Here is a 13,395-nt window from a genome sequence, read left to right as displayed (position 1 = left end):
GAGCCACCCAGTTTTTCTAGGCATAAGCATTTTCTTCCCTTATTTACTCTCATAGACTTCTGTCACACTCCATCTCTGCATCCTATTCTGATGCTTTCTGACTTAAACTTGAGTACGTACATATCTTTTCTATCTTGGCAGTTTATGAATCATCCAGTTTTTCTAGACAAACATTTTCTTCCCTTATTTACTCTCATGTCTACTTTCACACTCCATCTCTGCCTCTTATTCTGATGCTTTCTAATTTAAACTTGAGTATCTTTTGTATCTTAGCAGTTTTTGAGTCACCCAGTTTTTGTAGACATAAACACTTTCTTCCCATATGTCTTATTTCCATGTCTTCTTTCACACCCAAACTGTCTACGATTGTGATGTTTTCTGACATGAACCTGATTATCTTTTGTATCTCAACAGCTGAAAGAGGAACTGTCACAGGCACAAGGGACATACAGTGCGCTCCACACCCAACTGATGATGGAGCTGCCAGTAATGACCAGTAATGGGATGGAGGTGCTGAGTCTGGCCACCCGCTCCCTCATCTCTGCACGCATGTACCTCCAGGGACACCTTGCCCATCTCTACCTGAATCTTTCCCAGGTGAGACAAGGGAATGTACTGTGATGTTGCAATGTTGAGCTTGTATATTTGCTCACTCTCTGTCTTTATTTATCTTGAGGTGAGACAGGTGAGGAGTGAATTTGTAGGAGAATCTTATGTACCTGAATGACTGAGGAAGGAAACTTTTTAGCACTGTGTTTAGTTTGTATAGATTTTGTGCTTATACTTGGAGGTTAGGATTTACATGAATTAGGTTGCTTGTTAATTAAGAGACAAACAGACAGACAGACAGACAGAGACTAACCAAACTGCAAAATACACAAAATCCTTCACAGTTACAAATACACAGCACACAACACCTCAACACAAACTACACATCAACACTACCTACACCTAAAAACAAATCCACACACTTCTGTCACACACAGAAAGACTTTTCCACCTTCTTCACTCCTGGTAAGTACTCTTGCATGACACACTGACCCCAGAGAGTGCAAAGATTATAATAACAAAGACTTCGTTCCCTGGGATGTGCAGTTTGGGGAGGGCAGAGGAGGAGAGTGAGAAAAAAGAAGAGGTCAAGTAGAGATGAAGGAGGGAGGGTATCTGGGAGGGAAGGAGGGAGGGATAAGGAAGACTGGTAGGGAAGGAGGAGGGGAGGCAGAGAGAAAGGTTGAGAAGAATAATCCTCTTTTGGTGAAATCTATGGGGTCAGTGAGGGCTGTTGATTTTTTGGGTGTTTTTTCTCGTCTTGTTTGTTTCTTTGATGTGTGTACTGTGTGTAAGCCTGTCACACACACACACACACACACACACACACACACACACACACACACACACACACACACACACACACAGCAAATAATGTACATCAACTGAAGGAAAGGTTATACAAGTAAAAATAAACAGAATCATACCATTGAAACTCATGTATACTGCATCTAGATACATACACACACACACACACACACACACACACACACACACACACACACACACACACACACACACACACACACACAGCCATCCCACAAGGTCACCGTTTGTATCAAGGTCAATCAATGAAGAGGAAGAAAAGAAAAAGAATTATGTAACCTCTCTAGGCTCTTGTTTGCTCTAAGGCTCAGGACCACCACTCACTGTCACTGTCTTTGGGTCGCTTCCAGATTTGTTCACTCACTTTTTTATGGTCAGTGTCTGTTTGTGTGTGTTTGTGTGGATTTGTACTTTACAGATGTAGAAGTGTCATGTATTGCAGGAATGTTGCTGGTGTGTTTGCTGTTGGTATCAGCCTGTCTTCATGGCTTATTGATGGAGCATTGTGTGTGTGTGTGTGTGTGTGTGTGTGTGTGTGTCTAGTGTTGTGTAGGTCAGTGTTATAGTGAGTCTCGGGGAAGGAAGGTGTCTGTAGGTGCCTCTCCTGGCCGGGGGTATCTGCACACTTTCCAACACATACTATACGTAGACAGAGATACACTTTCTTCACCTACTGGCTGTGTTGAAGGTAATCCTAATCAAGGAATGCATACCAGTGAAGTTTAACGTGTGTATGGGTAACTTTTCAGTCTTGTTGTGTTAATTCGTCTCTCCAATTGGTGTCTGGAAATTTTAGATGAGTAAATAAAAACTAGTTGGATGAAGTGATATTATGTACTGTGGTTCATCAAAGCTATACTACATTTGAAGAACAAGTGCTGGAGAACTGAACATGTGGCTGTATTTAAGGTGATACAGCTTGTCTTTGCCTTTAATTGTTTTTGTTGCCCATAGCCATCTTGCATAAAGAAAGAAAAAAGAAGAATCTGTGGCTGTAATGTGGAGGTGAGAGTCTAAGATACTTGGCCCATTGGAGGTTCTTGGATTGTCTTTAATGGGAAACAAGGGTTGAAAACTTGAGATGTAATCATATTTTAGGTACCATTTCAGTAGTTCATTGCCTGAAGAAGCTGTGGCATTAGTTTAGAGGTGACAGTCTGAAGTACCATAGCAGACTAAGAGTGTCTCTACTCAGCAACTAATGGAAAAATCCACATTGATTTGTACTGTATTTGTGGTGTAGTGACAGTACTCCACTGATTATAGGAATGACATTGAAGTATCTTATTTTATTATTTTCATTACTTTTTTTTTTATGAAAGAGGGTAAATCTGGCAAAGGGCATCAAAAACAATTAAATAAGATCTACTTAGATGCCAGTTCCCAAGCAGGTCCAAGAGAGTTAGCCAAAAAAAAAAAAAAAAAAAAAAAAAAATATATATATATATATATATATATATATATATATATATATATATATATATATATATATATATATATATATATATATATATATATATATATATATATGGGATAAGTCTTGAAACTTCCTCCTTCTTAAATGAGTTCAGGTCATAGGAAGATGAAAATACTATAGAAGCAGGTAAAAAGAATTACCTCATGCTGAATAGATAATGAAGTTTCAGTACACCACAGTGGTCCACACATAGAAGCAGTAACTGTTATAAAGAGTCCTGAGATGATTGAAGTAAGAGTGACAGAGTGAGATCCTTTCCCCATCACAGTGTTCAGTATCCCCACAATAGTCCATACATAGAAGCAGTGACTGTTTTATAGAGTCTGAAGTGAGCAAAGTTGGAGTGATAGTGTGGGGTCCTTGGTGCATTGCAGGCTCTGGGAGTGGCTCTGACGGGGGAGGAGGAAATGCTCACACAGTTCCGGGTCAAATACCTGCAGCAGGTGGGTGAGTTCCGGCAGCTGAGTTTCATCCCGACCAACGTACAGTTCTCACTGCCAAGACAGTCAACTCGTGCCAATAAGAATCCTGAGAGTGGCGGGTCCAGGAGAGAACATGAGGTGTGTGTGTGTGTGTGTATTTACCCTAGTTTTACAGGGCTTGGGCTTTATGCTCGTGTGGCCCTGTCTCCATATCTACACTTATCCAATTTTTCTTTAAAGCTATGCTCACTCTTTGCTGACACCACTTTCTCACTCAAATTGTTCCAAGTCTCAACACATCTATGCAGGAAACTATATTTTTTAACATCTCTCAGACATCTTCCCTTCCTCAGTTTTTTACTATGCAATCTTGTGCTTCGAATGTCATATTCTTCTCTCAGGATCAGTTTCTCATTATCCACTTGTGTGTGTGTTTTCTCTGCTGTTCCTGTTAGTATTGGTTTAAGTTTAGATTCATCTCTCTCTCTCTCTCTCTCTCTCTCTCTCTCTCTCTCTCTCTCTCTCTCTCTCTCTCTCTCTCTCTCTCTCTCTCTCTCTCTCCACTTATTTTTTAATGTGAGAGTCTAAGAGGATTACTTCAAACATTGCTGTTAGATATGCATTAGAGTTTATACTTTATGAGAGCTACTTGAAACATCCCATTAATTATACAATTCTTCTAGTATTTGTGTACAGGAGTTTGTGAGAGTTATTTGAAATATTTTCAACTATGCAATATATACATCATCACTTATTATATGCAAGCTTATAACTTCATCCATCGCTTCCTTACATATATTTACCTTGTTGTGCTTTATGAGGAGAGTCATATACTGGTGATGTCCCATTTCCATATCTTTTAATGTTTAACTTAGCCTTGAATTCATGTATGTTTTTTAAATTTACTTTCTGCTCATCTAGGCTGTTCCATAAATCATCACTACTTCTGTATGGGACACTACTTTTTCATGTATTCTCTTCTACAAAGACTCTTTTTCAGCTTCTTTCCATGTCCTCTAGCATCATGTGTATCCCAAACCATTGAGTCATTCCATTGTGTGTGTGTGTGCAGGTGGCCAAGACGAAGGTGGTGGGTCAGTACCCCGGGGAGATGGTGTATGTAGTGCGGGAGGTGCACACGCCAGCAGAGGTGATGGAGCTGACGCTGTACCCTGGTGACCATGTGGCACTGCTCAAGAACAAGGACCCGCTGGGCCGGGTGGACCGCTGGTTTATGGACGATGGAGGTGAGACGGCCATGAAGGAATATGATGTGTTCTCTCTGGTGGTTATTCCTTGTTTTAGTGTTTGGAGATATGCTGTCTTTGGTGTGATTTATTTACATTGTTGGTGAAGGTGTCTTTTGTAGCATTGACATGCAGTGGTGCTCTGACAGTCCTCCCTCCATGGCAGATAACAAGGGTTTTGTGCGAGTGTCTTGCCTGAAGCCCATGCTTGAGTCTGAGAGAGGAGCAGCGGACACTTCTCTGCTGCCAGGAGCAACTGGCACTGTGGCCCTGCCCACCCGACCAGCACCAGTTACCGCCAGCCCCCGACCCTCCACCGTGCCCCGGCCTGCCCCAGCACCTCCTGAGCAGGCACCCCCTCGCTATGAGGACATCTTCCCCATGGTGCCCACCACCTTGCCCCAGGGCACAGGCCTCCCCCAGGCTCCCCCACCTCGATACTCCTCTGAGGGCACAGCCACATTGGCCTCCCAGCCTCCCCTGCCCAGCAAGCCAGAGCCGCTGTCTCCTCATGGTGATGGCCAACTTTGCGAGACGGGGACTACTACTCTCCACCCCTGGACAGACAGCCGTCTGCTGAATACAACTCTCCTGTCTCTGAGGAACACAACATATATGAGGAAATTGACCAGGTGTGTGTGTGTGTTTTTGTGTGTTTGTGTGCATGTAGTTGTATTTACTTAATTGTATCTACAGAGCATGAGGTGAATTTTTGTGACCTCTTCTCCATATCTGCATTTTCCTATCATACTTTCAAGTGATGCACATCCACATCACTCACTCACTCACTCATGCACGCACTCCACAGATCCGTGGCAGCTGCAGGGGTGAGAATGGAGCTTCAGGCCAGGAGGACACCAGCCCCATCTATGAGGTGATCAAGGACGGGGAGATTGTCCCTGATGAAAAGGACATGCCGCCAGAGTTAGCTGAGCCACTGGTGGGTGTTTATGTGAGGCTTGAGGCTCTGTTGGACCTCATGTTCAAAACTGTTGTAGGTTTCAGTGTCTGGCCATGTTTGGGATCCATCTTGATATTTGTTTGTGTGGCTGACTGTGTTACTCCCTTTCAAAAAAAAGGTACCTAGGGAAGTGAATCTCTTGCTTCCAAACAAAATTGCATATAGTAGGAGGGTTTTGAAAGCTGTCTAGGCCTATAAGGAAAAGTAAAGAAATGAAATGCTAATAGTGTTGATGATTTGTGTTGTTAGTATTTTGAATACGTTGCATAGAAGAAAAACCTTAACTGGATGTTTAATTGATTTGCTGTGATTGCTATCCTTACTTTTATTATTTCTCCAACACTCTCTTTACTTAGTTTTGTCATCACTCATTCCTTCATATGTGTAGTCTCGTAATTTATCACTATCCGTGTGTGTGTGTGTGTGTGTGTGTGTGTGTGTGTGTGTGTGTGTGTGTGTGTGTGTGTTTCTACCATCAATATACCACAGTTGCTCCAATTAATACTCTTAATGTTTCTTCACCCATTCACTCCATCACCATTTCTTTCCTTCACAGTTCTACTATGCATTGTACAACTTTGGTGGATCAGATGGGACTCAGCTGAACCTGACAGCGGGACAGGTGGTGCGGGTGCTGTACGCTGTCTCCTCGGACTGGTGGTTCGTGGAGGAACGGTCAGGCAAGCAGGGTTACGTTCCTGCATCCTATCTCACCAGGTACACCTAGATTTTGTCCTCCAGCTACTCCACTACTACTACTTCTACCACTACTACTAATATTGTTACTGCTGGTACTGTTGCTGCATAGATGCCTCGTGGCTGCAATATCTGTGTAAAGGCTTCAATGACTCAGTTTATGGCATTCGTCAATGTGGACAGCAAGTGTTTCCCACAGGGGTAGTTACCTGTAGGCATGTCTCCTGAATGTGTCAAGCTACAACTGCATTAAGGCAAAACTGAGCTTTTCTTCACTGTATCTATGTAATCAGCAGAGTGTACTATTTTTACATTTACTAATTATTTTCATACTTATTACAGGTTTTTACTCTTTATCGTTTTATTGCAAGGAGAGATTTATGCATTCATCATATTTTACTATTTAGAAAGTCTTACCACTTCTCATGACATGTAAGTAAGTAATGTTTTAGGTTGGTGTGTGAGGATCTTTTGATGTGTTGTGGATACCTTGTGTTTTATGTGTTTTAGGGCATTGGGGAAGCAATTTGGGATTTAACATTTATGTGAATTATTATGTAATCTTATATCCTTTCACCTCAGTAACCAAAGATTTTCCACATTTGATCTGATTGAAGTACTGTTAACAAGAGGCTTTTTAGTGTGGTGTGGCTTGGTTTTCTTAGTCAGACTTAGTTAGACACTACACTTAACCCTTGGCTATCACGCCCAATTGGGGCCGAAATAGCCGCGCCATAGCTGAAAACGCGATAGCCGAATTGATCTTGGCGGGAAGGCGGTTTTGGCCAATGAGCGCTCAGATATCCCATGACATCATGGCGGGGCGCGCGATAGCAGACATCTGAGGTCATGATAATGAAATTTTAGCAGCTTTTCATGGGTGCGTGATAGCAATAAAACGCAATAGCTGAAGTCGCGATAGCCGAGGGTTGACTGTAATGTAATTTCTTGAACCAAGACAATTTCCTGACTAAATGAACACCAGATAGTAACTCGTTAAGTGAAGAAAAATAGAGTAAAGTTTTTGTGTAAGACAGACAGGAGGTTGTCTGTTGAGGTGATGTGTGTACTGGTGGCCCAGAAGGGTGTCCAGGGGTGGGGGCCACCGTGCTCCCTCGTCCCTGGCCACCCGTGCATACAGGAAGTGTATTTCATTTGTTAAAGATGTTGAGCAGAAAAAAGATTGCCATTGGTTCTCAGCTTTGTATGCAGTATTAATTTAATTAATGAAAGCAAAGATAACCTGTGATTCCTAACCGCTGAGTGCTCCCAAGGGAACATTGCTCAATTGGAAATGTTCTTCCCGTCAGACGGATTCTCCAAGACAGTTGCCATGTTCTTGAAGAGTAGAGTTAAAAATTATCCACTATTTTTGAAAATAATGAAAAAAAAAAAAAAAAAAGCAATGTTACAATTTTTGCACTTTGGTATATATATTCATATATATCTATATCTATACATATATATTCTTATGTATATTTAAGTGTGTGCTTGCAGTACTATTATGTTGTACATATTCCAAAGCCATGTGTGTATGTAGTGTTAAGTGTCTTGATGGCTGCACACCGGGCGTGGTCACCTGCGTGTGCTGCAGACGGTGTTGTGACTCCCAGGTGCAGCCAAGCTGCTGCTTACTGATGGATGTGATAATACTCATAGTCGTTGTGTGGCTGCTGAGGTATTCATTGCCATTGAAAGGATCTGATCACACTGATTCATGTTGTTCATGTAAGTTGTGATATGATGTTTTAGTATACTGTGCCACTATTGCCAGATCACACTGTATGTAGTGCACTGGTCTGAAGTGTCACGACTACATTTAAAGATGGGTTCCTGAAGTGTTTGGTTTGTATGTTGTATACTCATATGTATATGTTTGGTGGTTCAGTTAGTCCTTATATCAAGGTGTGATCTGAAATTCATTCCCACAGCTGTACAATTATAAGTGTGCTTATGAAGTGAGTGAGTAGTAAGTGGATGCAGGAAATGTGACCTGCTTGTGTGTATGCTTGTTTATTTCCTCAGTCACTGCCCTGTCACAGTCTTTGCTGCACCAGGCTCCTCTGAGCAGCATGCATGTGCCGTGTGTGCTGATAAATGTTGTCCCTGGGAAGGGGTTCCACAAGCCAGGGATTTATTCATGCTGACTACTTACTAGTCTGAAATAGTTAATGTTAGATACACTTTGCTTCTCAGCAGTACTCTGATGAAGGGTATTTTAGTGTAATGTACAAGTAAAAGTTGCATCACCCTATGTGTTGTGACCACTGAGAGGCCTTGTGTGACATCCTCGGCTAGTTACCACTTTGGTGTGTTTTGTACTTCTGACTTAATGTGTTTGTAGAAGGGTGTAGGAGAGGGACCTGATTTATTGCTTTACACAACACTCCTGGCCTCATGCAGGGCTGACAAACACTGACCATGTTGATAATACACTTGTTAAAAGTAATTATCTGTTACATTCTCTCTCTCTCTCTCTCTCTCTCTCTCTCTCTCTCTCTCTCTCTCTCTCTCTCTCTCTCTCTCTCTCTCTCTCTCTCTCTCTCTCTCTCTCTCTCTCCACCATGACCTTAGTATATGCCAAGACAATTATCACAATAACGAGCAAGGTGACACTAACACTAATATTCTGAGAGGTAGGGGACTGTATACATGTTTCATTTGGCAACTAGAGGATGTGACGAGTGGGAACATTGGCTGCTTGCCGCTGTGTATATTCCAGAGGCCTTCCACTGATGTGTGTAGATGCACCAATCAGCAATACTTTTTATATCTGATCCTCTCATTATATGTCTAGGCCTCTGGTGGGAGAGATTTTAACCATATTTACTTATAAAGCAGAAACTGTAATCTGTGTATAGTTTTTCCTCAAGGGAGGTGACACTCATGGTGAAGGAGAGTAAACAGGGGCAACATGCTGCTGGTTGTTCTGTGCATGGTTGTGCCAGACACTTGATAATTTCATCAATATCAGGTATATGGTTATCACTGTTGAGTGGCTGATAAGTGAATTAACTTTAAAAGAGTGAAAGTTTATCTCTGCACTTTATTAATTTCTAGTCACATGTGTGTGTGTGTGTGTGTGTGTGTGTGTGTGTGTGTGTGTGTGTGTGTGTGTGTATTCACCTAGTTGTATTCACCTAGTTGTAATTTTACAGGGCCTGGGTATCATACTCGTGTGGCCCCGTCTCCATATCTACACACATCCAACTTTCCTTTAAAACTATGCACACTCCTTGCTGACACCACCTCCTCACTCAAACCATTCCACACCTCCACACATCTTTGTGGGAAACTATATTTCTTCACATCCTTCAAGCATATTCCTTGGCTATCTTTTTACTATGCGATCTTGTAGTTCTATTTAAGTTTTCCTCTCTCAACATCATTTGCTCATTATCCACTTCATCCAGTCCATTCAACAGTTTATAAACCTGTATTAAATCTCCTCTTTCTCTTCTTTGTTCCAAGGTAGGCAAATTCATTTCTTTTAATCTCTCCTCATAGGTCATTTCTGCCAATTCCGGAACCATTTTTGTTGCCATTCTCTGCAATCTCTCCAACTTCCTTATATGCTTCTTTTTATAAGGGGACCAAACCACTCCAGCATATTCCAATCTTGGTCTAATTACCATACTAATTAATTTCTTCATCATATCTTTATCCATATAATGGAAGGCTAATCCAATATTTTTATCAAATTATACGTTTCTCCAAACATCTTATCAATATGAGCCTCAAACTGCCCATGGTCTTGTATTATCACTCCCAAATCCTTTTCCTTTTCCACCTTTTTCAACACTACTTCTTCACCCATCTTATATGACCCTCTTGGCCGTCTTCCACTCTTCCCCATCTCCATCACATGACTTTTGCTCAGATTAAATTCCATTTGCCACCTCTTGCTCCACTCCCAAATCTTATCCAGGTCTGCCTGTAAAATTTCACAATCTTCTTCACTCTTCACACACCTACACAACTTCGCATCATCCGCAAACAAATTAATATAACTGTTTACTCCTCTGGCATGTCATTAATATATACAAGGAAAAGTATTGGTGCCAGCACTGAGCCTTGTGGGACTCCACTCTCCACCACCAACCAGTCCGACTTTGCATCCCTTATTACCGTTCTCATCTCCCTCCATCTCAAGTAGTTTTCCATCCACTTTAACACTTTTCCTTTCAGTCCTCCATAAATCTCTACTTTCCATAACAGTCTCATGTGAGGTACCTTGTCAAAAGCTTTCTTTAAATCCAAATATACACAGTCCATCCATCCCTCTCTCTTGTATTTTGTCAACCACTCTTGAATAAAAGCTCAGTAGATTTGTTACACATGACCTCCCTTTCCTGAAGCCAAATTGATGATCCGATAATAACTTATGATCCTCCAGGAACCGTATCCAATATTTCTTTATCACCCTCTCACAAATCTTACCGACCACACTTGTTAGAGACACAGGTCTATAGTTAAGAGGCTCTTCCTTACTGCCTCCCTTATAAATGGGCACCACTTCAGCTCTCTTCCACTCTACTGGTACTTCCCTGTTTCTAATGAACACCTTATAATATCATATAATGGATCAATCAATTCTTCTCTACACTCCTTCAATAATTTTCCTGAAACTTCATCTGGTCCCATCGCTTTATCATCTTTAAGTTCCTCCAACATTTTATATAACTCCTTTTAGGTATCTTAATGTCATCCATGTGCACATTTCCTTGTACATTCTGAGGCTTTACAAACATTGTTTCTTCAGTAAATACTTGCTGAAACCTATTATTTAGCAATTCCGCTATATTCTTAGGGTCATCTACTATCCCTTGCTCTCCTTTTAATCTTTCAATGGACTCTCTCTTTTAAGTTTACCATTTATGAACCTGTAAAACAATTTTGGATGTTCCTTACTCTTGTCTACAATATCTTTTCAAATTTTCTTTCTTCCTCCTCCTTACCCTCACATACTCATTTCGCCACTCTATAATTCTCCTTATTTAGTATATTCCTGCTCTTTTCCATCTTTTCCAAGCCACATCTCTCTTTTCCTTAGCCTTAACACAAGTTGCATTAAACCAATCCTTTCTTCCTTCCTCTCTCGGTTTATACTTTGGTACAAATTTCATAACTCCTTCTTTATAATATTTCATAAAAATCTCATATTTCTTTTGCACTTCTCTGATTTGTAACATCTTCTCCCAATCTAATTTTCTGAAATAATTTTTCAAACTTTCTGTGTCCATCTTTCTATAATTCAATCTACCACTCCTGTATGTCTCGTCCTTCCTTCGCTGTGTTGTTGCTATCTGCATTTCCATAACCACATGATCACTCTTTCCCAAAGGACACTTGTATTGTATATCTCCACATAGGTACACTTCTCTTGTTAACACCAAATCCAGTCTAGCCGGTTCATCATCTCCTCTATATCTAGTATTTTCCTTCACCCTCTGTTCCATCATATTTTCCATCATTAGATTAAGAAATCTCTCTCCCATGCTTCCTCTCCAACACCACTTACTAGATTTTCCCAATCCACCTCCTTACAATTAAAATCTCCTACTAGTATCACCTTTCTTTTTCCAGATAATACACTTTCCAAACTCTGTAAAGTATCCTTGATCATATTGTCGTATTCCTTAATGTCCAAGAATTTGTTTTAGGAGGTACATAGGTCACCATGATTATTAATTCTTTTCCATCACTTTTTATCCTTATGCTTATCACTTCTGCGTTGTTCTTCCCATACCAAACCTTATCCACATTTATTTATTTCTTCGTCATAATCATAACTCCTCCTCCACCTTTACTCTCTATCCTTTCTCCATATATTATATTTATTATCCAAATTTATCTTTGTTTTTCATGCAATTTTGTCTCAGTCAAACACACTATATCAGGCTTCTCCACTATCATATAGTCTTGCAATTCCAATCTACTTGACAGTATCCCATCTATATTAGTATACATTACGGTCCACCCACTGCTCCCTCTAGGGGTTCCTCCGTATTCCTTCTTTCCACATACCACTTTCTGACTCTCTCTCCTATAACTCTCCAAAAACTTTCTCTTTCCTCCTCAGACCGCTCATCATTTTTCCTTCTCGCCTCTTCCACCAATTCCTTATATCTTCTCCTCTCTTCCTCATTTCTATTCTTTCTCACAAACACCTCTTTACAACCTTCTATCTCTCTTAACTTTGATGTTCTATATAGGATATCCTCCGCAGATTGTTGTGACTTCAGTACTACTTTAATCGGTCTGCTCACTCCCTCCTTATACGGACCCAGTCTATGGATCTCTTCCACTTCTTCTTGTAGGTCTTTTTTCATCATCATTTAGATTTTTGAACAGATCTCTTACCGTTTTTAATTCTTCCTTAATTCTCTTAGGCTTATATGTTATATTTTGTTCTTTCATCCCAAATATTAACACACTCTTCTTCTTTTCTGCTATTTCCCTTATCAATGTTTCCTTATTCTTCATTACATTAACCAGTTCCTTGGACCTTTCTTTTTTGTCTTCCTTCAACTGATCTTTAATTATTTCTTGTAATCCAACCATCTCTGCTTCCCTCGACTCAGTCCATTGTGTTTTCTTCAGTTCCCATTCCCTTTCAAACCTTTCATTCTGCTCACTAATCATTTCCTTAAAGTCATCTTTCTCCTTTACTACTCTATCCATTTTCTCCTCCAACCGTCTCTTGTATTTTTCAACCTCCACTCTCAAGTGTGCATTCTCATCCACCAATCGTTTTCATTTTCCTCCAGTCTCTTAACTCTTTCCTTCAAAGCCTTGCGAATTCTCTATCCTGCTCCTCCTCACTCCTCTGAACTTTTAATTCCTTCACTAACTCCTCAAATCTCTTCTCCAACATTACCAATCTACCTTGCAATGTTGCCCCTGTTGAAGCTGGACTCATGCTTTGACTGGCCACTTTCGGCTTTGCTCCCTGGGCCTCATCAACATATTTTGAATTTGGTAATTTATTTCTTACCGGTCTATCCATTTTTTCTTACTCTTCCTGGGAACATGTGGGTGTGTGGTCACTGGGGGCCAGGCCTGGTAGCTACGTGTGTGGTTGGATGCGTTGGCGGCTGCTATGGCTGGCCTTTGTGGGTTCCCGCTCTGTCGTTTGGAGTGTGGAGGTTCTCCCACCTCCGATCACTCCCATGTACACGCCACCAGGCTATCGTTCACTCGCTCTGGTCGCCCCTC

At 41.0% G+C, this 13,395-nt stretch overlaps 1 protein-coding gene across 1 annotated transcript in view; it reads left to right on the top strand.

Annotated features, from left to right (window-relative positions):
• Nucleotides 1-9,027, top strand: part of LOC123499385 (dynamin-binding protein-like) — a 31,433-nt gene extending 22,406 nt beyond the window's left edge. The window contains 7 exon segments of the mRNA XM_045247306.1: nucleotides 415-597; nucleotides 3,226-3,411; nucleotides 4,346-4,520; nucleotides 4,687-5,057; nucleotides 5,060-5,152; nucleotides 5,329-5,460; nucleotides 6,038-9,027. Of these exon segments, the coding sequence (XP_045103241.1) occupies nucleotides 415-597; nucleotides 3,226-3,411; nucleotides 4,346-4,520; nucleotides 4,687-5,057; nucleotides 5,060-5,152; nucleotides 5,329-5,460; nucleotides 6,038-6,208 (1,311 nt within the window). The 3' untranslated portion in view covers nucleotides 6,209-9,027.
• The last annotated feature ends 4,368 nt before the right edge of the window (nucleotides 9,028-13,395 follow it).

This window comes from Portunus trituberculatus, chromosome 49 (assembly GCF_017591435.1).
Source record: "Portunus trituberculatus isolate SZX2019 chromosome 49, ASM1759143v1, whole genome shotgun sequence".
Classification (NCBI taxonomy): domain Eukaryota; kingdom Metazoa; phylum Arthropoda; class Malacostraca; order Decapoda; family Portunidae; genus Portunus; species Portunus trituberculatus.
This window is presented reverse-complemented; position numbering and strand designations above follow the sequence as displayed.